Source organism: Mauremys reevesii, linkage group 23 (genome assembly GCF_016161935.1).
Source record: "Mauremys reevesii isolate NIE-2019 linkage group 23, ASM1616193v1, whole genome shotgun sequence".
NCBI lineage: Eukaryota > Metazoa > Chordata > Testudines > Geoemydidae > Mauremys > Mauremys reevesii.
The window spans coordinates 17,469,598-17,497,383 of NC_052645.1; the positions used below are offsets into that span (position 1 = coordinate 17,469,598).

A 27,786-nucleotide genomic window follows, 5' to 3' on the forward strand; every position below is an offset into this window, starting at 1 on the left:
TAAAGAGAAAATTTACTTTTAATAGATTCAAAAGATAAAGACCAGAAGGAACCATTATGATCATTTAGTCTGACCTCCAGCATAACACAAGCCAGAAAATTTGGCTCGGTCCCAAGTCAAGCCCATAATTTGTCAAAACATCTTTCAGAAAATCATCAATCTGATTTTCATGTTAATAATTCTACAATCAGTACATACACTAGACCAAAAAAGATCAGATTATTTCCAATAGAGGAAAATGCTTCAAGCAGTATGTTCTCAAACCAGTTTTGGCAAATACAATTATTTACAATAAGATTTACATTCCTCCAGAACACTAGCATCTTTTATATAAACACCCAACATAGGCAGGAAGTGTAATGCAGAGGCAAGCTGTATACATTCCAAATGGCAGTGCCACAAGATTCACTTCCACTGGATAAAAATCTGCACCATAATGGATGATCTTTATCACATCTTTTCCACAGGATATAAAGGTTGTGCCTAGTAGGAAAGAAATGGGAAAAGAATTGGTATAACAATGGAAATGGATACTATAACTAATTACATTGCCAAAAACATGTATAGAATAAATGGACCATGGAAATCACCCATATATAAATTGTTTCCCTAATCTATTTACACCAATGGACTAATACTTTTAGATAGCAGAGACTTCCGAAGAGAGTGATGTGTAATGTAACATTTCAACACCACCGTCATTCCCAACATTCCTTTCCTATTGCAGAGGAATACGATTAGAGATACTTGCTTGTGTCCTTACAGTTCCATGTAAGATAGATCTGCTTCTATGTGCTTATGCAGTCCCTACATATCAGGGTTTTTTGTTTGTTTTGCAAAGCTGTAGTGCTTTACGGGCAATGTAATTAATAAGGGACTATTACTTTGCCATTCTGTTCCTTTGGAAGTCTCAAGTTTCTCACTCCTGGGTCTCAAAGATCCAGTGAGAAACTGATCAGAAGCCTGAAAACTACAAGCTTTAGAGGGCTGCCTTTGGGCCCCAGTGGACTCTTCCGACCCCAGCTTATAAGCAGTTCAGTCCACTGATGCTTTCAACTGTCAATTCCTTTTGAGTGAAGGTTGGGCTGTTGTCCAATGTATCGCTAGGTTTGCAAGGAGGGCAGGTGGGCGGAGACAATAAAATGCTTCCACAGGGTAAGCAAATGAATGATAATCAGAGTATCCACCAGAGGGAGCATGTCAGCTGTCAGTGTTGAAAGTAAATGACAGCCAAAGGAATCATGAGACTCTCTCTAACCCACTAGGCTCAAGTTGTTCCATCAGCTGATGGAGGGTGCGTGCAGCCCTTCAAAACTCTTAGCTAAGCAAGCTGTTGTCAGGCTTGAAAACTTAAGAGTGAGAAGCCTGTGTCTGTATCTTTAAGAAAACAAAACAAAAACAAACAGCCTGTAGCTAGCTTAAACCTCAGAAACGCACCAAGGTTTTGTGGTCTGTTTACATACAAACAACGTTCATTTCTCCTTAGACTTCTGCACATTCCCACTCTTCGGATAGTTTGGCAAGCAGAACATGAAAGATGGGAGGGAGGGAAATGGAGCCCTAATTAAACAACAATTGAAAAACTGTCCTGCCAAACTGAATGTCAGATCTGGCTGCCAAATCTAATACAGCATTTCATGAATGTGTGAACTGAACTGCATGTGGCACGTCTACCTAATTCAATAGAGGAGACATGTTTAGCACACACTACAGCCACAGCAACCATCCTAGTGGAATGGGGTACAAGAATAAGAGGGGAGAGTGAAGAATTTCTATAACTCCCTTCTATACATTGCCTAAGGTCATGTCTTCACTTACCAGGCTGCTACTATTGATGTAGCAGGGGTCAATTTAGTGGGTCTAGTGAAGACCCGCTAAATCAACTGCAGAGTGCTCTCCAGTTGACTCTGGTACTCCACCAGAACGAGAAGAGTAAGGTTGACCTAAGCTATGTCCACTCCAGCTACGTTATTCAAGCTCCCATCTTGGTTGCTTGTTCTGGGGGGAAAAGAGATGCAGTCAACCTGTCCTCTCTTGTGGAACCACATGAATCTACACTGCAACTGTAGAATTAGGAACCTTAGTAGTCGACATATGGGTTCCACTGGTCTCTTTTGGGTCCCCCCCCACTGATCTGGCATTTTATCTTTAGATCTTGAAGCCACACTAAACTCAAAATGGTCCTAAGAACCATTTAAGATATGCTCCAATTTGCCCTTCCTTTCCCTTGTAATCTAAGTGCTTGTTTCCAGTAGTCTCTCTTGAGCTTTATGTTCCTTATCTGGAACCAGCTCTTATGGAGGGAATATCTGTGGTGTTGGATCAGAGGATTTGGCAACCACAAGCTGAGTCAACTTGGAACTGGAGCTCTCTGCCAAAGCCAGAGCCTTCACTATTGAAGCCTTCCTGGGAGTGGATTCAGGTCTCCTATCCTTTCACTAGGATCCTCTAGCTGCATCTAATCTCACAGGCTTGGCTGACAAGTGCTGTGTAACAAAAGGCTAGTCTGTCTCTTTTTACAGGCCCAAGAAGTAAGTGTGTGGCACATAGCACAGCATGAAGGAGAATTCTTCTCTCCTAAGCATTTCAGGCACCGAACATGAAGGCTGGAGGCCAGGAAGACTGCTGGGTGACACCTTTAAAATCCATGCTTCTTGATGTTTGGCTTCTCCATGACAGTCATTACCAGGTAATTATCATACCCTTAGCTATACTAACTTATCCTAAAACTACTAACATCAACTAATCTAACAAAATAGAAGGCATTTTATCGATAGCTATGGATCCTTGTGATCCACATCCTTTCAAGGCTGTGGTTGGAAGGAACTGGGGCTGCAGCTCTTTGCTACGCCTCCTTCAGAATGTGTTCAAATGCTAGCTATGGAGAGGGGAGAGGCATGCGATCACTAAAAGGCACTGTTACCAGAAGGTGCCTCCATGCAAACTGCACCAGCCCGTGCTCCTTAAGAGTGGGAGTATGCAGAGGACATGTGAAGAATGTTACTAGATATAACTGCTCCATTGCCGGAAGGTGGGGTAGCACCTCCAAACAATGCCTTATGTTGGCTTTGAAGTGAATCCTCTCTCCACATCACAGCTGAAAAGATCGCCTTGCTCTTGCTTTGCCACACTTCCACCTCTCCCCAGACCCATCACTCAGCTTCATTCTGCAGGTTGATCTGTGGGAGAGCTCTTAAGCAGGTGCACATTCACCCACACAACCCGCGCCTCCTCCAGTGACCGCTACAAAAGCGGTCACATAATTAGCCTTTTAGAACAATCTAATTTATCTGTGTGCATATGAAGAGCTGCTTCTATTTAGCACATCAGATGGCAACGCCTCCACCTCCCACACAGAAGATGTTAACAACTAGCCATGTGATGCAAAACTGAATAATAACCTACCCAGTGTTTGACAAAAACATCTTCATCCAGATGATTTGCGGCGACGTTCTTGACTCCTGCAAATTGAGATGAGATTGTGAGTTTCCTTAATGGAAAAACAGAGATTTAAAGAAAAAAGATCCTGCATGCAAATTACACAGGAAGGAAAACATGCAACTTAAGCTGAGCTCTGAACATTTCATAGTGAATATCAATGTTGGGGTCTATAAGGGTCATCATTTTACATTTTAAATAACTGAGTAGAATTTTTTTTGGCAGTAGCAGGACTATCTATATTCGGTGTCATTTTACATTTTTGAAATTTAAGCTTTCAGATTCCTTTTTTTGCCCAGGTTACATTACAGTGCATGTACAAAGTGCACGATTATTGAAATTATTGCTAATTTATGCAAAAGCATGTGGTCTTTTTTTAAAAACATCTACTTTTAAACATTTTTTTTTTCAAATTTTACATTAACATTTGAAGAATTGTTTCAATAAAGTTTATGCAAGTTGCCGTCACAGTTTATGTAAAAGAGAAATGTGCTATTAAAAGCAGACATTTAGGTTACCTTTTGTTTTTTGCGATGCATGTTAGCTTTACACATCCTTATTCTCCTGCGATAATTTTCCTTTAAAAGGGGGGTATAGGGTGATCTTTTCATCAAGCAAGACATTATGCCCTGAAAGCTGACTCCAAACCATTGTTGAAAATTGTTATTTACATTTTAATAACAATCTACAAATACAACTTTTTGTTTTAAAGTATTCCCCTCAATCATGCACTGCTACAGGCAGTTTGGTTCCTAATGTTCTAGTGCATTTTTCACCCCCGAGCAGTTTATTTCTCCCCCCTACGATGTCAGATTTATATTTTGCAGAGAAGGGTAATACAACAAACCATCTCGAGTTTCTCTAAGCAGCATTTTACTTTAACCTATTATGCTTTCCCAGAAGGATATTAAAAGTAATCACCTGCCCCCTTCTCAAAACAACTGTGGGTTTGTAACTGGCTTCCCAAATGCAGGCTACCTTAAAGCAGGTAGGCATCACCTTTAGACAAGGGTTAGTTGTGTTCACAAACAAAATAAAGCTTCTTTTTTCCTCCTGTTGGTAGCTAGGTCTTGGATTTGTCAATCTTCATTTTGTTATTCTACTTTTAGAACCAGCCATTTCAGACTCCATCTGGAGTCTGCAGAAGCTGAGGCTATCTGAAATCTGAATCATTAAACTAATTCCGTCCAGCCCATAAACACTCCTTCCACTTGCAGAAGTCAGATTTCTACTCTAGTACTGGTTCAAACTGCTTTCAACAACTTCCAGGGGGTGAAAAAAAAAAAAAAAGTTTTTTTCCCTCCTTTTTAAATTAAGCTCACTCACCAGCTTGATAGCTTTTTGTAAAGGTTACAGAAAAACACCATTTTTAGAATGTCTCCATATTTTAAAAAGACCATTAACTTTAGCATTAATTTAAGTTTATTTGAAAGAGAAAAGCTATTTTATTGTTCAACAAAAAAAATGACAATTCATCACATTTACTTTGATTAAAAAAGGACTAAACTTTATTGACAAACTGCTGCAGACATTTTGACAAATTTTAGCTACCTATTTAGGCAGACTTTACACACGTAGCATTTAATCTTCAAGAACAAAGTGGGAGGACAGCGTACAAATCCAATTAGGACTTTAACCTATGTACAAAGTGAAATTTCTCATTTTTTCAGCTGCAGTGTCCCTTTTTATATAAAGCTAGTGTTGAGACACACTTGAACAAGTCACCGGGATTGCTAAATATTGACACCTTTGCCAATTTTCAACTCGCACTGTATTATCTGCCCCAAATATCCTAAAACGAGAAATCTGTAGTTTTACAGACTGCAAACCTACTATCCATTTAATACTTTCTGATTTCAAACCTTGGGCAATTAGACAGAGCCGTGTAGTAGTTTAAATTTGTTCTTCTCTTAAAAGTTCTCCGCACAGAACCAAGTTAATAACCCCTTTACACTGGAAAATCTGCTTCCCAAGCATCTCTCAACACCGCGTGTTCGGGGCTAGATTTCAAAACCCACATAAAAGTCAATTTTACAAACCTAATTTTTTTTTAAATCAATTAACTTTAAAAAAAACTATTTAATTTGTTATGAGGATCTTTGTATTAAAATTTAAACTTAAGATTCATCAGCAATCTGCTTTTAAGGAAAGTTTGACAACTGAGCTTACTTTTAAACGGTGGCAGCCACTACCGTTACATTATGATTTTAATTCTTAAAAACAGCCCTGAATTTTGAAATGTAGCCTACTTTTGGGATTCTGCAACTATAACTTTTACGGGTATCTTAAAAACCAAACTTAAAGGTTAACAAAACCTTAATTTCATAACTGTTAAGCAAGCATGTCACTTTTGAAACTAACTTTTTTTTTAACTCAACTTTTATTAAAAAAAGTACAGTTGTGTTTATATCTAAACAACAAAGAAAAGCAATCTACACACTTAAAAAAATTAAAGTTGTTCTTCTAAATCTATTTAACTCATTTTAAAATACTACGTACAGAAGCCAGAATGCAAGGTGAGGATGGAGTGGGAGAAAAGGGGGCCACGAAGAAAAACAGTTAGACAATTACTTGTCTGATGTGGGTAAAGCAACAGGAATCCTGGGAGATACAAGAATCAGTAACAACTGTTTGCTCATAACTGATATTTTTCCCTCATGTTTTTAATAGCGTCCGTAAGGGTGCTCTCTGTAGGCCCCCTTCACTGGCCTAGCTGGTGGGGCCTTCAGGGAGGGCCTTGTTCCATTCCAGTCATCTTGGCCTGCAAAAGAGAGAGCAATAAACGTCAAAGTGCACAGCATACTAACAGCATGAGACGCATGCAGACAAGGGCAGCAGCATGACTGCACTGTGCACCAGTCAGAACACCTGCCTCCAGTTTCAATATCACGGCTTTGTGAAGACCAATGGCATTAATATTCCTACAACTCTATTGGCTCACAGGCCTTTATAGGCCACCCTTTAAGCTTTTATAAGACTACTGTTTATCTACAAGATCCCAGTGTCACATAGCTTCAAATTCCACAAATATTAAAATCTCTACCAAGAGCATCTCTAACTTTGCAAACATTTAACAAAGGTTACTTGTATGGGAATCCCTTTGGAAGTCTGCAGATATGATACCCCCACTAGGCTCATACTTGAACAAACCTGATACCTTTCATCTATGAATAACAACCAATTAATTTCAGTAGATCTGAAATGGACTCCAATTCCTGAAGCAGCTTTGGCAGTCAGCCTCAGCTAAGGTCACAGCCATTAAAGCTCTTTCAGTCTGTAAGCAGGCAGCATTTTATAATCCATAAACTCTGATTCAGCTGTGCAGGATACTGCTACAAGAAGCATTTTTCTCCTTTTTAAAAATAAAAGCAAGGAAGTCTCCTTGCGCCAAAATGACTAAATCACGACCACTGCTCTGGGATGGCAGTCTCATACTGAACTCAGAGATATAACAGTGTTTTCTGCCAGTTAGTAGCAGAAGGGTGGGACAGTGACTACTTAGGGATTACATTCTAGAAGATGCCTCAGCACTCAATGCCTGTCTCCTGAGATCAGGCTTTTACTACTCCCTAAACATGGTACCTGCACCAACATGTATAACTGATTATGGTAAAAAGCTTTCAGTAGGACAGCTGAATACTCTCAAAATCCTTTTGCCATATAAATAACTATTGAAACAAGCAAAGTTCAAATCCCATTCTCCTAGAGCTAGCTCAAGTCCCAAATATCCAAGATCAGCTTTTATTATGGCTTGCGCTTGCAATATTCTTATTTTGCACATCTGCCACTCTCTCCACACGTCACCGGTTTCAGAGGAATAAATATACACCAAGCACTGAGAGGCAAGCGTAACACTCCATTCCACCATCGTGAAATGCATTTTGATTTTCCTCAAAGTGGCCTCCACACTGGCTGCACAATTTATTTTTCTAATTTTGTTTTCATGAAAGCAGAGGCCAAAGGAAATTACTGTGGATACACAGATTAACTGTGGTAACTTCATGCCAAGTGTACGAGCAGTTTGGCCTTCAAATCTCAGACAACAGCACTGCTCTCTTACCAAGTAGAAACACAAAGAGGCTTTTATGTTTCATAACCAATACAGGAAACGAAACAAAACAAGGCATTTAACAGCCATTCTAAATGGAAGCAAGGAAGATATCCAGCATTACTGACAGCAAGTGTCTATTCATATTTAACTCAGACGGATGAGAAAATCTTCGGTTAGGCAGTTGAATTTAAACTCCATACAACGCAAGTATGGACCAGTATGCCACCACAAAGTTAAGCCTCACTTTCTGCTTGCTCCCAAAGCAGGAGATGTAATGCCATCTTAACATTTCATATGCTTAATCATGGGACAGCTAGAGGCCTCCCTCTGCTTCTCTGAGCCCCGAAAATCTCATATACCCCATGCTAGCCACCTTTCTCCCCTTCAACATACTTGAGTCCCATGCCTCAGCAGGAGTACGTAATGGGATTCCCACTAGAACTAATTCTGTGCCTTAACTGACTGTAGAGGCTGCTGAAAGTGTGCTTCTAATACATCAAGTGGCTGACTGCACAGCTTTTGCAGCACTTTCAACTTCTGCTGGTCTGAACAGAAGACCAGAAATCTCGCTCTTTGATACATGGCAGTGAATTCACAACTAGCAAGCCAGAACTGCCTCAGTTTACTCAATCCTCCTAAATTCTTCATGATGCAATGCAATAGTAATAAATCAATATTTTACTATGGCTTCTCAAAGTGTTGTCTCCTATATATGATTTAAACAACAGCATTTGTTAGATCAAATTTCTTGTTCTATACGACCAGTGCAGATTTTGGGAAATTACAAATTGAGTATTTTCATTAGCCAAACACAGGCCATATATACAGTTGCTACAGAGCTCTATCGAGTTAAAGAGAAAATTTAATGCTAGATTAAAATCCATTTTTCAAGCACGTATTTATTGCAGAGTCAGTCTCAACTGGAAGGGTTTGAGGATTACAAGGAAGCAGCTGGAGTTGTGCATTCATCCAACTCAACAAAATATAACCTCTGCAAGCCAAACTACTGTAGGTGGGAATTCAGACCTCCAGCTGTGCAGCATTCCATGCACAAAACTGACCAATGCTGAGAAACACCCCACTTCTGAAGAAAAAAAGTAGGGGGCACACAGTGGCAAGAACTCCAACATGGCATTCTACTGCAGGTCTTTAGGTAAGGTCACTTCTGCAAGAGTCAAACTAGATATGAGCCTAACAAAGCCATGATGTATGACCTCAGTTTGACTGCCACGTAGACCTGTGTTATCTGTGGAATGTAAATATTTTTCCCCATAAAGGCCCCTTGGTCACTTTTTGGAACTATATCATCAGCATTTTCTTACTTTAAGACAGAAAATTTAAAGCAAAAAATCTGAAACTTCAAGCAATTCCCAACTGACTTATAGCCCCTTCTCTTCCCATCACACAAGAAGTGTCTCCAGACATACCATAAGCTTCATAGGATTCTTGTGCCTCCCCATGTCCATAATCATAATATTCTGTGTCCCTGAAAGAGGAAGACAGGACGCATTTAAGTTAGTTGTGTAGAGGTGAAAAAATTTATTCACAAACCCCAAGAGCTGGAGCATTCAAAGTCTTAAGACCCTCAAGAATAATTCAAGACTTACTTTGTAGTGCTTGAATTAGGACACCCAAAACCTCCCTACCACCTTGGGTAAGTATGACCATTCCTTTTAAAGGCAGAGCTAAAGACTAGCGGGAACATTCCACACATGCTGCTTGTTTCAAACACATTAGAAGCCAACAGAACAAGGCACAACTGGTCTCAAAATATTATTAAAATAATGGAAACATGTTTAATTTTACCTGAAAATTCTGCAGAACTTTTCAGGGGACTGAAAAATGACACTTACCCTTGGCCCTGGCTGTAGTAGCCTTCATATCCCTCATAACTCTGCTCCGCATATGTATCATCATAACCCTGAAACAGACAATGACATAAGGATGGATACATGTGGAAGGTGTCATTCATTCTGACTAAGGGAAAGAGCAAAACTGAATTTACTCAGCAGTCCTTTTCAGATGAACTTATAAATCCTAGCATGTCCCAGGGGAACTTTTGTCTTGCAGTGAAGGTGAGAATGTTAATCATGTTCACAAGGCATGACAGAGTCCTGTAAAGTGTCCAAGGCTGCATTATGTCCATGCTATGTCAGAAGTCTCATAAGTGGGTTCTCCAACATAGGATTTACAAGTAGACAGAACCCACTAGTTTTAATCAGAGCCAATGGAAAACTGAAGGAACTTTTGCCAGGAGATGGAAGCATTGTGTGTGTGGTGGGGGGGGGGAGAGGAGAGGAAAATAAGACAAATCTCACTGTGATGGTTCTTCAAATATTTACTCTGGTGCTCATCTAAAGTAAGTCATTGTGCTGGCAAGAGCAAATATTCTTAGCTTAGCAAAGAAAACACTCAGGGGTATGTGTCTGTAGTGACAACAACATTTTAACCAAGTTTATTCACATGTTAAAGTAAGTTCTTACTGCGGTTACATGATCGGAAGACTCCAGTGCTCCCTGCTTCTACAAGAAGCTTTCCACAGAAGTGTTTTGATTGTTTTTTTGCTGGGCACCAGTACTCGTGTTAAAATATAATCTTGGCCACACTTCAGTTGCATTGTAATTATTCCCCTCCAAAAAAGTGTTTCATTATGGCGCACACGGAAACTTATTAACAGAAAACAATAACCTCACCTCTCAGTTCAACCATTCAGCCTAGTGCTAGCATTTGCTACTAAGCAAGGGCCATTAGTGCAATTGCTTTGTTAATACCCAACATTTAGGGTATGCCTACGCTGCAATGAGACACCCATGGCTGGTCCGTGCCAGCCGACCTGGACTTGCAGGAATGTTTAATTGCAGTGTAGATGTTTGGGCTTGGGCTCCAGCCAGAGCACCTAATTAAACAGCCCCTTAGCCTGAGCCAGCTGGCACGGGCCAGTCACAGGTTTTTAATTTCAGTGTAGACATGCCCTGAGGATCTGTAAGTAATTGGCTTCTAGCTACTTGGAAAGAATATGTATTAAAGTTTCTTACATAATCTTCATAAGTTTCTGGTGCGGGTGGAGGAGGAAGCGGTATTCTCTGAATGCCTGCTGCACGAGCTCTTGGTACGGGAGCGCCCCTTACTGCTGGAGGAGGGGGTACACCACGGGCCACAGTAGCTCCTCTAGCTATGGCACCTCTCACTGGTGCTCCTCGCACCAGGGCCCCACGAGGAGGACCCACCACACCACGCCCCCTAGAAAAGAAAAAGGATTAGAAATAACCATATACGTACGCTGCAAAAGCCACAGTGACGTTCTAAATATCTAAGACAATTTACTGACAGATCAACAGTTATTCATTACGGGTGCTATAAAATTGATAACTGGATGCATAAATAGGATTATAATGCAACTCTGGTAAGAGATTAATGCTGCATAAAAACTACAAATACGAAACATTACCAAAGGAAAATGCAGAGACACCAGCTGAATACCCAAGTAGTCACCACTGCTAAACATCTTAAAGGTGTGGATCTGCAGAGGCTGTCTGGTTACTACAAAAGTAGTCCAGACCTTTTCTACAAATTTATCATAGCTGATCAGATGAGTAGGTTTGCTAAGGAGAAAGGGAACCCTGGGGTCGGGGTCTTACAAAGTCCAATGAGGAGATGACTAACCACCCTTGAGTACTAAACACATTTAGACACCAGCAAGAGGCTTCTCTTTTTATCCTTCATTTGGGATAAATGCTAGCTAGCTATACTGGCACTGTGTAGCATAGGTTCATCACTGATTTAGTCCAATGCACTGAGCAAAGCATCAGTGTCAGGACAGTAGCAAAGTTACGCACAAGCTGCAGATTCTCAGTGCAGTGGAGGACCCACTGACCGGAGATGATGAACCAATGAGCTATAGGTTTCAACTTTAAGTAGTTCTAGAAATCAGATGCAATTTCAGCAAGGTGGTTTTCTAAAGCTAATGGAATTCAGATTACAAAACATTCACCAACCCCCATTAAAAGTCTTATTACCCCTTTTCTAGCACACACACTGCTACAGCATACAAGACCATAACTCCCAATTTAATAAAAGCAGCCCTGCAATACTGGAAGTTCCAATATTTGGAGTTCAGGCACACGCACACACACACACTAATTTAACCTGTTTTGTTGTTTATGTAGTAGAGTTTCCATTTCCAACATCAATACTTTTGAAAGTTACCTAGGAACAGGTGGAGGAGGGGGAGCTGCTCCTCTTCCTCGCACAGGGACCCCTCGGCCACGTGCTGGTTCTGGTACCCCATTCAGATAAGACAGCTCCAAAAACTGTTCCTGGCAGATGTCATCCATCATATCCTGATAAGAAAAGGGACACTAGTAGCTAGCCACCCTGTGCTCTGAGGTGTCAGAGATTAACATGTTAGAGCATCAGTTGCTGAAATCTGTATGAGTCACACCTCAAGCTACAGCAGCTGTCACAAAACATCTACAGTCCCCTTTTGAAACACGTGGTTCACTGCCAGCCAAATGCTTTTGACAGAAAATGCCATGCTCTCCTCCAAAGGCACACTGGAAACTGATCACTGCACCCACACAACAGCAGGAGCTGGATGCAGCCTGCTGAAGAGTAAATGCCCATTTGCAAACCCAAGCCGTCTTTTCACAGTCCCATGAACACAGCACATCTCTCAGCTCCATGCTTTATCATCTCCCCAGGGGATATAGCTTAGGGAATCAGCAGAAGATTCTGGTAACTCAGAAGAAGCCATTCCAACCCACTTCCTCCCCAGACACGCACACAGATCAGGTTACCAATACTAGCCTGCCTGTCAGGATTCCAGAGCTGCCACAGCAACACTGCTTCTGCAAACTAAGCTTATTGCACACACCAGGGGCTCCTGGCATACCTCCATTCTCGTCCCCAAGCTCCCCGTGCACCACTCCCTTCCATCCTCTATTTCAGAGACATGTTGCAAACCCCAGCCCTCCCAATGCCAGGAGCCCTGTGTGCTCACCACTCTGCCCCACCCACCCCAGCCACACCATTCATTCTCTTTTCTTCTCTCTCCCCTTTGGGGTGGTAACATTTTAAGATCAACTGGGACAAAGGAAGAACTCAAATAAGGGGTATTGTTATGCTGGAATGTGTTATTTCCCCTCCCTCAATCAATTCTTTTATCTATAGAGAATTACAGAGGTGGCTGAAGCTGTGGTTCTGCTAACCAAAAGGCATGGGCTCTGCATGTCTCCCATTTCTCTTCTTTTTATTTTTCTGGTTTTCACCAAAATCCACAGGGTTCTGCTTACTGACACCAAAAACATTCCCTGAAATATTGGAATTGATCAGACATGGCATTCAAAACTTACTGTTTTACATCCAAAGCAATGCCGTAAAGTTGCATGTAAGGGCCTTGTAAGCTCAGTCAATGAAAACCATCTCCAAATTTAAAAAAGGCATTAAGTGTTAATATAACATGCCCGGGTATCAGCTGAAATAGGCTGCTTCAAGTCAAACCCATTAAAAGCGGTGAGAACACTGATTTAAGAGCTACCAGGACTTTTTCCTGCTAGGGATCTACAAGGCAATTTCAAGTGATGAATGGAACCCATTCAAGAAACTTATTACCCTACAGGGCATAGCTAAGATTGCTCCCGACAGAAGAGCTGCCATACAAACTCAGACCAGTTTCATATACCTAGTCCAATACCCTGTCATATCAGCCAGTAACAGATGTTTCCTAGTTGGTACAGGAAACCCCAAAGTGGCAATTATGAAGTAAAGTGCCTCTAGAAGAAGCTTCTTCCTAAGCTTGACAAGCTGAGTGAGGTAACATCTTTTATTGGACCAACTTCTGCTGGTGAAAGAGACTAGCTTTTAAGCTTACACAGAGCTCCAGCATCAGAGCTAAATACAAGATGGAACAGATTGTTTAGTATAAGTATCTAACACATTGTCAGAGGCCATTCAAGGTGAAGCAGCCAGTTAACTAATATGTTAACTATGTATGCTAATCAATTTGTTCCACCTTGTATTTAGCTGTGACACCAGTACCCAGACCTGAAAAAGAGCTCTATGAAAGCTCGAAAGCATGTTGATCCAATAAAAGGTATTACTTCACCCACCTTGTCTCAGTTAGTGGTCTAAAATCTCTTCCTTCAGGGCACAAGTTAACTAATAAACAGCTACTGTATGTTCCCCAAGGAAGGGTACCAAAGCCAAGGCTCTGTTCTAAAAAGCATCAAGAAACAAATTTGCATACCGGAACAAGGAACTTCTTGACTTCTTCCATGGCATGAGCCATGAGAGCATAGGCCTCGCAAGGTGGTCCAAAGACTTCAATGAAGACATGCAGATCCATATTTAAATGAGCATATTTGGGATCTCCTCCTTTGCGCAGTTCTTCCTCCTGAAATAAAGCATGATTCAACTTCCTAAAGCCAAACAAGGTGCAAAGAAATCATTTTCATCCTTAATCATATTTCTAAGCATTGATTAGCAGGACAAGGCTGTCTACCCTAAAATTTTCAACCATGTTTGACCATGGCTGTCAAACGGTAACTCCCTCAAGACTTCAAAATAGGTTTCTGGCATAAGTAATGATTGTTTTGTGAATGGGGCTATAGAAAAATTAAGTTGTGCCACAGGAAGGAAGCACAGTCTCCAGTACCAAGAGTAAATGGAAAGAAAAAAGGAAACAGGTGACAGTACTGTAAGGTAAGAATGTGAGAGACTTCTTTAAACAGAAACAGGCCAATTCTCCACCAGAAAATATCCGTAATTTAGTAAGGATGATGTGACAGTTTCTACCCCATGTTCATCACTTTCAGAATTATGATAAGTTTGTACAAAGTATGCCTTGTGAAGTAAAATTTGTAAACACAATTTCCTGATCGTTATTGTTCTGGTGAAATATGTGCAGCAACATTGTATGTAACGATGTACAGTTTTATTGTATGATATTACTAAGACAGGTTCCAAGTCTGTGGGGGCAAGGACAAACCAGTTCCCCACAGACAAAAAGCTATGTGTCAACAAAGTCAAATGGGCCACCAACTAGTTAAGTGGCCATTCTTTGGCAGGAAAGAGGGTGTGGGCTTCACAAAACAGCTGAGAGTTCCTTCCTCCCTCCCCAGACACTGGAGGTGATTCTTACCAGCTGAGATGACTCTTGCACAAGAGAGAGAGGGCTTTAAGAAGAGAAAGAAATCAGCACAAATCATCTCTCTTCTCTCTACCAATGGCGTCAACAACACTGGATGAAGAAAGGAAGCTGCACTAGACTGAGGCCTTGTCTACACTAAAGGGAAAAGTCGATCTAAACTACGCAATTTGAATTACGTGAATAGTGCAACTCAAATCGATGTAGATTAGATCTACTTACCATGGGGTCCACACTATGCAACGTCGATGGGAGATGCTCTCCCGTCAACTCCCCTTACTCTTCTTGATCAGGTGGAGTACAGGAGCCGAGGGAGAGCAATCAGCAGTCGATTTAGCGGGTCTTCACTAGACCCGCTAAATTGACCGCTGCCAATGCATCGATCGCCACAGTGTTGATCCTCCAGTGAGTGTAGACAAGCCCTGGGGAGATCCTTACTGAAAGATTCAGGCAGTAAAAATGATGGAACTTATGGCGAGAGTCCTTTGCTTTGAATTCACTTAGCTTGTTAAGTTAGATATTAGTGGTGTTTTACCTTTTGTTTCCTTGTAACTGATTCTGACTTTTGTGCCTCATTACTTGCAATAATTTAAAAACCATCTTTCTGTAGTTAATAAGTTTGTTTTACTATTTTATCTAAACCAGTGTGTTTGGATTGAAGTATTTGGGACAACAGGATTGTGCATGTACTTTTCTATTAATAAATGATGTACTTTATTTATATGAGCTTGTATTGTCCAGGAAAGTGATGGGCAGTACAAGATGCACATTTCTGGGGACAAGTCCAGGACTGGGAATTTGCTGGTATCCCTCTGCAGTATAATTCAGGAGTGACTAGCTAGAACAGTGGTCACCAACTGGTCGATTGCGATCGACTGGTCAATCCTGGAAACTCTCCCAGCTGATCGTGATCTCCGGCCGCTAAAAGTCCAGTGGTGCAGCGGGGCTGTCACTAAGGCAGGCTCCCTGCCTGCCCTGGCCCCACGCCACTCCCAGAAGCGGCCAGCATGCCCCTGCAGAAGGAAGTGGTCTCCGCATGCTGCTCCTGCCTGCAAGCACCGCCTCCGCAGCTCCCATTGGCTGGGAACAGGGAACTGTGGCAAAAGGTAGCTGCAGGGCTGGTGCCTGCAAAGAAGGGCAGCATGCAGAGCCACATGCCCCCCATCCCCCAGTGCATTGGCCCCTTCTGGGAGCGGCATGGGGCCAGGGCAGGCAGGGAGCCTGCCTTAGCCCCGCTGCACCACTGACTGGCAGCCGCCCAAGGTAAGTGCTGCCCGGTGGGAGCCCGTATCCCTCCCGCTCCCCAACCCCCACCCAAAGTCAGCACCTCATAATCCCCTCCTGCACCCTGAACCCCAATACTGCCCCAGCCTGGAGCCCCCTCCTACGCCCAAACTCCCTCGCAGAGCCTGCACCCTCTCCTGCAACCAAACTCCCTCCCAGAGCTTGCACCCTCCACCCCCTCCTGCACCCTAACCCCCTGTCCCAGGCTCAGCCCGGAGCCCCCTCCCACACTCCAAACCCCTCGGCCCCAGCCCAGAGCCTACAACCCACCCCCACCCCTGACGGTGAAAGTGATTGAGGGTGGAGGAGAGTGAGTGACGGAGAGAAGGGGGAGGGATGGAGTGAGTGGGGTGGGGCAGATCCTGGGTTGCACTAAAATTCAAAAAGTGATCTTGTGCGAAAAAAGGTTGGAGACCACTGGGCTAGAGCATTCATAATACAACGGGGAGTAATTTGCATGCTGGAAGCTATATTAGAGCAGATCAGGAATGGTTGCTCACAGCAAAGCAGTGTAAAAGGAGCATTCAGGGAACAGCAGTCCAGACTGTACCTTGAGAAATGTCATAGATGGACATATAAAAGAAGTGGTCTCCAAAGACAGCAATGGACTGATTGCTGAACACCTGCAGCTCCCATTAACTTCAGTGGAAATTGTGAGTGTGCACAATACCTCTGAAAAGTCAGACCATAAAGTTTTAAGAGGCTGTTAATGATTTCACTGTGATTTGGCCTGGGTGAACTTTACTGCAGCTTTCAGTAGTATATACTTTATCATGTTTGGTATACAAGTCAGTGGTACTAAACTGGTTTGCCATTAACAGCTAGTCATATTTCTTCTGTGTAAGTGCTTTTTATCACTTCCCCTGTAACTGCTTCCTGCTCTCAAATGCACAGCTGGACTAAAGTCACATGTCAGCAGCAACATTCTTATCCAATGATTTACCAAGAGCAGTTAGCCTATTCCCCCACAGCTTCCACCTTTTTATATCAGTGTGAAAGAGGTGTTGGTACTTGTATTAATGCACTGTTGTAACTGCTTCTTCAGAAGATTTTTGGCAGATACAAGTAACATCATTCCCTTTCAACGGCACACTCCTTCCTTCCAGGCACGGTTTGCAATGAAAAATTGTGGTAACACCTTAGACAGTGCCAGTTCAGCTTTAATGTTAAGTGTCTAAATAAATTCAACAGATTCTTACTAAATTGGAAAAAAAAATCTAAAAACGTAAAGGTGACTTGCAACGTTAACGTAAAAACTGAGTGAAATCCTAGCTCTGCACTGACTACCCCATTTAACCAAGCTTTAGGGGCAAGGAGGAGGGGAGCATTCAGTACAGAAATCAATTACTGTAGTTTCTCCATTCAGAAATCCTCCTGGCACTTTGCTATTCTCTGAAGATAAAGACTGGTACATTCTAGGTTGATACTGCCAGTGAACCTGTAAGTGCCTAGAGGATTTCACATGGGGAAAAGATTAAAATAATTATTCCTTGTCTCAATGCCCTCCCATAGCCTGGTTAAAGAAGGCACTAAGGCCATGTCTACGCTACAAAATTATGTCGACCTAACTTATGTCAGGATCCGGTCACCAGTTATGTGAATCGCTTGTGTGTACACACTTGGCTCCTCATCAGGAGTGCTTGTTTGGACTGTATTGTCAGTGTGGGGCATTGTGGGATGGCTCCACAAAGCCAGTAACAGTCGAAGTAAGCAATGCAGCGTCTACACTGACACTGTGTTGTCCAAATTACATTGGCTGTGACTCTGTGCTGCTCAGAGAGGCAGTGTTACTAAATCAGTGTAGAGAAGCACTTATGTCGGCAGGAGTCAAATATAAGTGAAGACACTTCCACAACTAGGTCAACGCAAGGCAGTTTATGTCAACCTAACCATGTAGTGTGTACCTGGCCAGAGTAAAGAAAGCTGGAATTGCACTCAATTCTTTAATTTTGCAGTTAAGCTTTCAAAAGAAAAAAATAGTTAGCCTTTGCATCCAAATGCACAGAATGTTTAAAAGATGACTCGTTACTGTAGGCCATATTTTCTGCAAAGAGTTTAGCTCAACCATAATAATTTTTCACAAGGTAACATATACATGGAGGTCAATATTGTTAGAGCAAGAGAGAAGTCAGCACCCCTGAGTTCTAGTGATTTTCATCTTTGTAAAATGCTTTGAGATCCTCAGGTGAAAGGCAATCTGCATATATGGATTTTCAAGCTCTTACCTTTGCTTTGTCTCTCATTGAACCTTTTCCAAGTACAGAGATCTTGGCCCCAGTTTCTTCCTGCAGTCTTTTAATGGTGTTGCCTTGGGGTCCCAAAATCTTCCCAACAAAATTAAACTGACAAGGGAGATAAACAGATTTAGTCCTGAAGCTGAATGAAGTTAATAACAATTGCTGTTAAAACTGCACTGGCAGACACAGTAACACTGGAAGTTTAACCAAAGTCATCCAGAAAGTCTCACGGAGATATACTTTAAATAATATTTGTAGAAAATATTAGCAACTGTTTGGCGTGCTCTTTTTAGAGGTTTTATTTTGCCAGCAATTCATGCTAAATTAACTCACTTAGTCTATTTAATTCTAATTACTAGACTCTAACCATTTTATGGACACCAATTCTTAAGAGTTAGAGGGAGTCTTAATTTTTAAGCATGAAAAGAGAGCTAAAGAAGAAACTCTACCCTGGTAATGAAAGAGCAGAATTACTCATTGACACTTGCATTTTTATCCTGACATTCTAGAAATCCAAAACGTTAGAAATAAGATACTGCAAATTTGCATAGAAGAAACTCCACAGCAATAGAGCCCCACTCTAGCATAATTCATAATGAGATTTAGAGAAAGATGCTACTCAGTAAGCATAGCATCTAAGATCTTATTAGGTTTACAGGAAGATCAGAGAAACTTGGTCAGTTATTTTCTGGCCCTCACCTTGGGATACTGTTTGACAGGTATCAGAACACGTTCCTTCAGTTTCATGTTCTTGTGGGAAAACAAATCCAAGTAGTTCTCTTCCTCATCCTTCTTTGTCTCACCCTTCTGAATTTTTTCAATTTCTAGACAAGATAAAAATAGTATAATTTACGTTCCACAAAATGGAAATGACACTTTAGATTCAGTTGCATCATGACAGGCTATAGCGCCCTAAATTCTCTGTAAATATATGTACATTTATGACTATGTGGCAACAAAACTTGGATGTGTAAAAAAAAGGACAGCCCATCTAGTCTTGCCTGTCTCTCTACACAAAATCTAGGACTCTAGAAGGACCACGGACGTTGTTGGTTCATAATAAGCAAATGGAATGGTGGATTACGACACGAGTCACCTCATTTGACAGTGAACATGAACCCATAAAATGCAATACGCGATCTGTGCTGTTCCCTACCTTTCTTCCAAACCTCATGAATTAATATGGTAAAGAACTTAGTCAGTGAAGGGCTACGGTTGCCTGGTAATAGTTTGTGCCCTTCCAGAATGCTGAGTTTCACAAAACAAACCTCTGAAAACCAGGAAATACAGATTTACAGTAAACGCCCACACAACCTTAGCTCTGCCCCCCTGGAGCAGGCAGTAGCCACTGGGAATTATCTGCATGGATTCCAGCAGCTTTCACTGTGTTACATGTAGTTGTATTAAATGATGGAAGACTAAACTAGAGTAGGTTAAAAGCTCTGACTGTCATGAGGAAATTAGGGTCTGAGTCCCCACGTGTGTGATCAAAGGAAAGAGGTGAATATGTACCTTGAGGTTCCAGTCTGCATCATTTCAATACAGAATTGCATAAGTCATATCAGTAGCAGAGCAGTGGGATCTTCTTGCCATGGGTACTGTCAGTAGTGAGGTGGGATATGAAAGCAGTTTGTGGATTTAATGAAGGGTAGGGGAAAATACAGGTTTAAATGGTACCCTGTTTCAAGTATGAAGGGGCTATAAAAAGGAATGAAGTGGTTGTTAAACTTGACAAATGTGGTATTCTGTCAGGGGAGCAGTCTTAGTGTTTGAGCAGAGGACAAGTGCAGATAAGTGGAAGGAGTCAGACCCTCATAGATGGAAAAGTCCCCACCCAACCTGATACATACAAACATATACTCATGAAGGCAAGAAGTGTGTGTGGCGGGGGGGTGGGGGGAGGCTGGAACCTCTGAACTCAATTCACATGAGGTGGGGTAGGCAGAGGAGCTCAGACCACCCCATCCCCTAAAATACCCCTCTCCCCCGCAAGTAAATATTTGCATCCTTAAAAAAAAAATTGATTATATTCTCTCAAAATAAAAAAACCTGACATATGATCAATATGCCTTCCAACCTTTTCCAAATTTCTGGCGGGATCTGAACTGACTGGCTGGGTGAGTCAGATTCAAAGGACAACTGCTTATACCCATGAGCTATCAAGCTAGTGTGAAACTTGGAAGGTTAACAATCCTGTAACTCCTCTGTAACATGCATGCTCAGTGTAATGCCTTTTAGACTGTGCATGTACTTTTCTATTAATAAATGATATGAGCTTGTATTGTCCAGGAAAGTGATGGGCAGTACAAGATGCACATTTGTGCGGACAAGCCCGGGACTTGAAATTTGCTGGTGTCCCTCTGGAATATAATTCAGGAGTGACTGGCTAGAATGGTTTAGAGCAAGAGGCTTGTGCCATGCTAAACTAGAGAAGCAAAATCTTTTCCAAATAAAGTTCTTGTGAACCCTTTGGTCAAATAGCCCTAAGTTTGGACCCCTAACAGAACTCCTGCACCCTCATGAAGCACACCAAATCTCAAGGCAATCTGAGCAATCAAACTTTAGAAGACTAAAGGCTGTTCTACAATGAAAAGTTAGGTCAACCAAGTTACACTGTGCAGGAGTGTGAAAAATTGACACCCCTGAGCAATACAGTTAAGCCAACCTAACCCCCAGTGTAGAAAGCACCAGGCCAATGGAAGAATTCTTCCATCAATCTAGCTACTGCCTCTCGGGAAGGTGGATTAACCACAGCAATGGGAAAACCCCCGTTTCTGTGATGAGTGTCTACACTAAAGCGCTACAGAGGTGCAACTGTATCTGGGCTGTTGCAGTGTTTTAAGTTTAGACATTGCCTTTGAAGAGCAGATATTTAAACAGAAACCTCATCTTAACCATAGCAGGGCTGTCACTCTGCCATAATACAAACTTTGTCTCTGAGTCAAACAAACCACCCATCTGCAACCTCCTACTGCCCAGACGAACCAGTCCCAAAACTTACTAATTCTTAGAACACTCCCATTTCAAGGAGGCAACCATCTGGGAATTAGGTCAAGTCTGTTTAAGGCCTTGTCTGTACATGAAAGTTGCACCAAAGTTGCACCATTTTAATCCAATTTAGCTAAACTTATTTTGGTTTAATAGATGCTTATTTCAGTCTATCCTAAACTAATCCCTAATTAAACCAAAATTAATGTGTCTACAAAGGAGTTTGTACTGGTTTAATTAAATTGGTTTCCAATTACATCTTTAATTAAACCAGTGCAACTTTCAGAAGCCCTAAATATGTGACTTTTAATTGTATTAGCTCAATCGAGTTGTCTTAACAGGACTGAAAAGCCAATTTGACACTTGTTAAAATGCAGACCATTACATTTGTAGGCACATTAATTGACTGTTGTACCCTGGGGGGAAGCCTGAGCTACAACATCGCCAAGTAAAAATCTTCAAACACTTTAACCTGCACCTCAAGAGTCAACAGGGCTTTTCAATCGTGTCAAGTCAGCACAGCTGGGAAAAACTTTTTTGGCTTTCAACACATGACCCTAGCTTTTAGTCTTAATTTGTAGATTTTATAGCTAGCCAATTATAGTGTGGTGGGGAAAGCCCCCACTCCACTCTTTCCATGAGGCCCTGCCCCTTCCCACCCTTTCCCCCAAAGTCTCTGTCCCAACTCTGCCCCCTCCCAACCCCTTCCCCAAATCCCAGGCCCAGCCCATCTTCCTCCCCTGAGCATGCCACATTCCTGCTCCTCCCCCATCCCTCCTGGAAAGTCCTAAGCGCTGTTTGGCAGCGGGCAGCACTGGGAGGTAGGCAAAGGAGCAGGGACGCAGCGTGCTCAGAAGAGCGGGGGGGGTGGGGGGGTGGGGGGGTGAGAGGAACTATGGTGGGTCGCAGGAAATAACTCCGCAGGCTGGCCGCGTGTTTGAGACCCCTGGTCTAAAACCCTGACATCCTCCTAACTGTGGACAGAGATACTTTCAGTGAAAGGTGTCACAGAGAGAGAGAGAGAGCGCCCAAGGGGTACACTTCAATAGGAAATCGCATGCAATAGGAAACTAAACAAAAGATTAACATCTCATTCTGGAAGGCCCTCATACCACTGTGATGGGCCCAGTACAAGAACTTAACAAAACAGAATTCAAAGGTTCAATGGGTCTTTCCATAAGCTTTGGAAACACCAAATTAAAGTCCAGAGAATCAGCAGGTTTTCAAATGGGAGGATACAAATTTGTACCCTTTAAAGAAACATTTAATCAGGCGATGGTGAAACACCATAATTATTTTCAAATGGACACTGTCAGCAGAAATAGCAACTCAAAAGGTTTACTTAGGGGCACATCAACACATCGTGCACTAACTGGCCTACTGTGTGCCAGCAGGGTCTATACAGGCCAATCAGCGTGCAATATGGTATGCATTAGAATGGGCCATTCTGCCCATCAAACCGTGAAAGGCCCTTGCATCACTTGGAGGGAGGATAAAATAATCAACACAGCATCAGCTGGGGATGAGAATAAAAGGGGCACCTCCAAGCACTGTGCTACCAGCTCCTGAGAAAGAGACTGACTCCACATCAGGTAGTACTACTGATTCTCAGCTACTTGGATGGAGGCAACTGGCATCTCCAGAGAAATATGCTTTTCTTTGAAGACATGTAGGATGGAAAGGAAGCAGCAGTCATGGGTCTCTTGTCAAAGTTCACAGGACCCATACTGAGTAACTGCTGTGTAAGACATAAGAGCTGTGGAGTTGGGCACATTAAAGACTCCAAACACTGTCTGAACCAGACTCCATGAGATGACGTTACAATGCAATAGTACCCACTTATCTTGAAACTGAGAAGAAAATGGCACTGGACATAGATTCTGAGGAACTCTGGGCCTTATGGTACCAAGTCGCTAACCCACAGTGCTGAAGGATAAGGAGAAATGGAGGAACTGATCCAACTGAATAGTTGGGGGTTATCTGGGAAATGCACCTGATGTTCAGTCTTCTGAACTCTTCAACTGACCTGTCGACTGCGTATTATTTGACCACAGTGAAACATTGTTAAGTATTTTAGCAAGAATGCCCTGATGTAGGTGGCAGCCTAACTTTTTGATTGCATCATGGTGCCACAGAACTTCAGTTCATTGTTCCACATTTTTCTGAGTTACTTAACTGTTATTTTAACATTTTTTGTAGTAAGGCATAAGCATTTAAGGCTAAGCTAACTGGAGACCATAAAGTCTTACTCTTCTTTTGTTACTGTTCTAAAAAATTAGTGCTTTAGAATTTGATCATTTTTGACAATATTTGACTGATCAAACGTCCAATAGGCACTTTGCCAAAAGGAGTAATATCTGCCTCAATGGAAATGACTGATCTAAATGGACCAAATCTAAAATGTCTTATCCTTTGTAGGACTCCTAGGACACAATCTTCCACAGCCTCTGGAAGTGTAAAGTATCAGAGGGGTAGCCGTGTTTGTCTGGTTCTGTAAAAGCAGCAAAGAATCCTGTGGCACCTTATAGACTAACAGACGTTTTGCAGCATGAGCTTTCGTGGGTGAATACCCACTTCTTCGGATGCAAGTGGTGGAAATTTCCTGGGGCAGGTATATATAAGCAAGCAAGAAGCAAGCTAGAGATAACGAGGTTAGATCAATCAGGGAGGATGAGGCCCTGTTCTAGCAGTTGAAGTGTGAAAACCAAGGGAGGAGAAACTGGTTCTGTAATTGGCAAGCCATTCAAGAAATGTTGTATGTACCTTTAAGCAGAAATAAGAAATGTTGAAATACAGGTGCCAGGAAAAGAAACACTAGGCATAAACAATGGTGCTAATGGCGAAACATTAACAAAAGATGGGTAATAGTTAAGTAAGGAAATAAGATATGCATGCCTAGCCCAGGTAAACTTCTCTGATTCTGCTTCCTTTGTTATCTTGTTAAGTTCTCACCCTTTTATCTGTATAAATAAGATAGTTTGTGTCTTGCATGGTGCTCACATTATCTGGGTGTTATTAACAGAGAGCGCTGTGCTAATAAAACAGAGTGGTCTGACAAACTGTGAGTCCTGAGTCTAACTTTGACAATATGGCTTGCCAATTACAGAACCAGTTTCTCCTCCCTTGGTTTTCACACTTCAACTGCTAGAACAGGGCCTCATCCTCCCTGATTGATCTAACCTCGTTATCTCTAGCTTGCTTCTTGCTTGCTTATATATACCTGCCCCAGGAAATTTCCACCACTTGCATCCGAAGAAGTGGGTATTCACCCATGAAAGCTCATGCTGCAAAACGTCTGTTAGTCTATAAGGTGCCACAGGATTCTTTGCTGCTTTGGAAGTGTAAAATGTGCTTTCCCCGATCCATATGAAGAATTCAGATCCTTCGCCATCAAACCATCAAGAGTAAGTTACTGGATGACTTTACAAGAGAATGAGTCCTTAGATGTTACATTGGCTGAAGAAATTGTACAAGCACAACTCTTAAGACTATAAATATCCTTTCACAAGGTAAAAACTGCTCTGAACACAAGCTCTCTTTTTTCAAGTCTCTTGGCAACAGCATGACAACTGTATATATTTAGGACTGGGGGTAATCTTGTGAAAGTTGCAAGACAGCACTGAAACTGAAGACCTTTGTTTATTCACTAACTAGGTTTCAAGAACGCAGCTGCAGTATTTAAATTTTCCTAGTGACTTCAGATGGTATCAGAAGAGACATGCTTCAGGATGAGATTTAATTTAGTTTCTATGCTCAGAGCTTTGACTGACTGGAATGTCAGACCCTTTATACATTATCCAATCTAGTAATCTGCTCATGTAATCCAAACCAAACTATGAATAGTAGGATACCTAAATTTCAGTTATGAGTGTGCAGATATACTTAGATGAATTGAACAGAATTTTAGAGTATGGACTGCAAATTCTGTATGGTAAATATTTTTGAGAAAGTCATTCAAACATAAAGCCAAACTGGGGCACCGCTCAAAGAGGACAGCATTAACAGTGTGTCACTGCATAGTGTGTACTTTAACTCTTCACTTCCTGGATTTCAGAAATTTAGCCACTCTCCACATTCTGGAAGGGCACAAGTCACACAGAGCAACCTTAACTCAGGAGAGTCCCTTGCTCAAATGACCCCAAATTTGGACCACTAACACTACCTTGCATCCATGAGGCACAGCAAATGTCAAGACAAACTGAGTGAAGCATGAGGATTTTAGAGCACTTAGGGTAATTAAGCTTTAAACAGAAAGAAAAGCTCAACCCATAGCAGATCTGGCACTTTGCTGTAATACACTGAAAGATATTTTGTAAATGTACTGAGGGTTTATATTAAATATTTCATTGCACCACTCAGCAATTAAAGAGTTATGCGTGGTGAGAACGCCATTCTCAGTACAAGAATTTGCAAATTTGTACTGCACCCACAAGGTTTCACTTCACTAATACAACTCAAAGATATTTCCTCTGCTGTTAAAGCACACCAGTTGGTTGAAGGGCACATTAGTGGAAGTATTGTTATAGGCTAAAATATTACAAGACTCATCTTTAAATATTGTTTTCAGAAAAACATGGTCTTTTTGTAAGAAGACCACTTAATTATCTTGGGAATAATACATACCTAATTTATCAAAACCAAGCCGTATTCCAGTGGCACCAAGATACAAATTCAGAAGTGAGCCACATCAAATCACGTGTACAATGAAGATTACAGCTTTAAATAGCAGGCTTCAAAGTGGTAGCTGTGTTAGTCTGTATTAGTGAAAACAACGAGAAGTCCTTGTGGTAAGGTGCCACAAGGACTCCTCATTGTTTTGGCTTTAAATAGCAGTTTCCTAGTTTTACATGAAGAGTTGAAAGGAGTGATGTCATGTATCTACTGTATTAATATTGGCAATACCATATTATAACTGCTTTCTAATAATGCAGTTCATGAAGAATTGCATTAGTATCAAACATATACTTTTAAATGCAATAGACCTAACAAGAGGCTAAATTCTACTCTTCTTGTCTAAAATAAATATGGCATCCTTTATCTGTTAGCTTGCACGGCCTCTCTGCTTTGTTACACACAGGAAGCTGTTAGTGTTTTAACTTGTTCTAATTTTTAAACCAACAACTGTGTTTCAACACAGCCCTGTCTACTTGATGCAGATACTGAATGTGACTACAGTGCAGCTGCGCTGTAGTGATGTGGAGAAATCCAAGCCGCCAGGCGATTGGATAGTGATGATCAGGGGAAAGAGAGTGCTAGCCTAGTCACAGAACAAAGACTGCCGCCGTGCCATTTCCATTTAGTTTCATCAGAGGCATGAAACAAGCTCTAATACAGATTTTCACAGTGGTGAATAAAAAAACCCACAATCCCATGTTTCAAAGGAATCCGAATAGAGACCGCATAAAAAACAAACAAACAAACAGTTTACTACCATTCTCTTTAGTCTCCTCTCCCCCAAAGATGAAAAGGGCCAAGATAATCACACTTTCCTAAAGAAGTTAGTTCTAGGTTCGTGTTTAATCCCTCTCAATCCACGAATTAACCATTGGGGCTGGATGCCGTCTAAACAATTCTAGATGTGTGTATCTTAAAACTACCAGCCCGTCCAAAGTACATCTCAGCAGGAGGCAAGCTGAACTATAAAACTGCCCCCCTCCGCCTTGGCAATTTAACTTCCCCATGCACTGCTTAAACCCTGCAGACGGGGCAGTTTACACAGCAAACAGTACCAAGCCCAGGACAAAAAGGCGACAGCCCCCCCTCCGCAGCTCAGCCTCTCTCCATAACCTGCCCAGACCCTGGCCTCTGCCCCTCCTCCCCGCACGAAGACCAATCGTTTGTGAGAAGGGCCCGAAGGCAGGGAAGCGTCAGGCAGGACGGCCTCATGGCAGCCAGTCTCCGGGCTTCCCCGCTCCACGAGGCTCCGGCCAACCGGGGAAACGCAGTCACCTCCCGGGGCCACATTCCGAGGGGCGGGGCACTGGGGCACCGTCTGCGCTCAGCCCGCTCCCCCGGGGCGCAGCTCTGAGCGTCGAACAAAGACCGTCTCCTCCCAGCCCCCCACCCCGAGTCCCGATCTCCCCCCCCCCGCCCGGGCCTATTTCCCCCCCGGCGCTACCTGCCGTCAGCAGCTGCATGGCGTGGGTGAAGGACGGGTCCAGACTGTCCTTCTCGGCCATGAGCTCAGGCAGGTACTTGTTCTCGGGCTCCATCTTGACGGTGGCCCCGGGCAGGAGCGGGGTGGGCTCGGCGGTGGGTGTCTGGGAGGCGGCGGCGGCGGTCGCGGCCGGCGGGAGAAGCGGCGGCGGCTGGGCCCCGGCCCCTCGGGCTCCGCCTGGGGGCGCCCGGCGAGGCCCGGGCGCCCGTTGGCGGGCGGGGGGGCCGGGGGCGCGGCCCCGCGGGGGGGCGGGGTCCTCGCGGCGCTGCATCCGCGGGAAGAGGGGGCGGGGGGGCGGCCGAACGAGCGGGGGGACCGAGAGGGCGAACAGGGTTGCCGCGCACCGACCGCCGGGGCTCCCAAGACAGGAAGTGAAGGGCCGGAAACAGCACCCCCTCCGCCGCCGCCGCCAACAGCTCCTCGCCCACTGCGCCTGCGCTCCCGCCGCCGCCGCCCGCTCCCGTGCGGCGTGGACGTTCGCACACCA

The 27,786-nt window shown here is 42.8% G+C and overlaps 1 protein-coding gene across 3 annotated transcripts; it reads right to left on the reverse strand.

Annotated features, from left to right (window-relative positions):
- KHDRBS1 (KH RNA binding domain containing, signal transduction associated 1) lies at positions 1-27,719 on the reverse strand. Of its 3 annotated transcripts, XR_005590843.1 has the most exons (12): positions 27,261-27,719; positions 18,854-18,978; positions 18,143-18,259; positions 13,734-13,880; positions 11,696-11,829; positions 10,525-10,729; positions 9,343-9,410; positions 8,917-8,975; positions 6,010-6,199; positions 3,406-3,461; positions 1,819-1,998; positions 1-483 (listed from the first exon to the last, which is right to left on the reverse strand). XR_005590843.1 is itself a non-coding variant. In XM_039511691.1 (9 exons), the coding sequence occupies exons 1-9, from the start codon at positions 27,568-27,570 to the stop codon at positions 6,102-6,104; spliced, it is 1,263 nt and encodes a 420-aa protein (XP_039367625.1). In that variant the 5' UTR covers positions 27,571-27,719; the 3' UTR covers positions 4,919-6,101. The 3 variants fall into 3 exon arrangements, 1 of the variants encoding a protein (XP_039367625.1); XR_005590842.1 differs by lacking the exon at positions 1,819-1,998; XM_039511691.1 differs by lacking the exons at positions 1-483; positions 1,819-1,998; positions 3,406-3,461 and having other exon boundaries at positions 4,919-6,199.
- Between the last annotated feature and the right edge of the window lie 67 nt (positions 27,720-27,786).

Bases quoted from the DNA above. Each gene is read 5' to 3' on its own strand.
- KHDRBS1 (XM_039511691.1), bottom strand. From the start codon at position 27,570: ATGCAGCGCCGCGAGGACCCCGCCCCCCCGCGGGGCCGCGCCCCCGGC. The intron at 8,976-9,342 runs GTAAGTGTCATT...TTCCTCTTTCAG, and splicing joins TACTACAGCCAGGGCCAAGG to GGACACAGAATATTATGATT. The intron at 6,200-8,916 runs GTATGTCTGGAG...TCTCTTTTGCAG, and splicing joins AGAATCCTATGAAGCTTATG to GCCAAGATGACTGGAATGGA.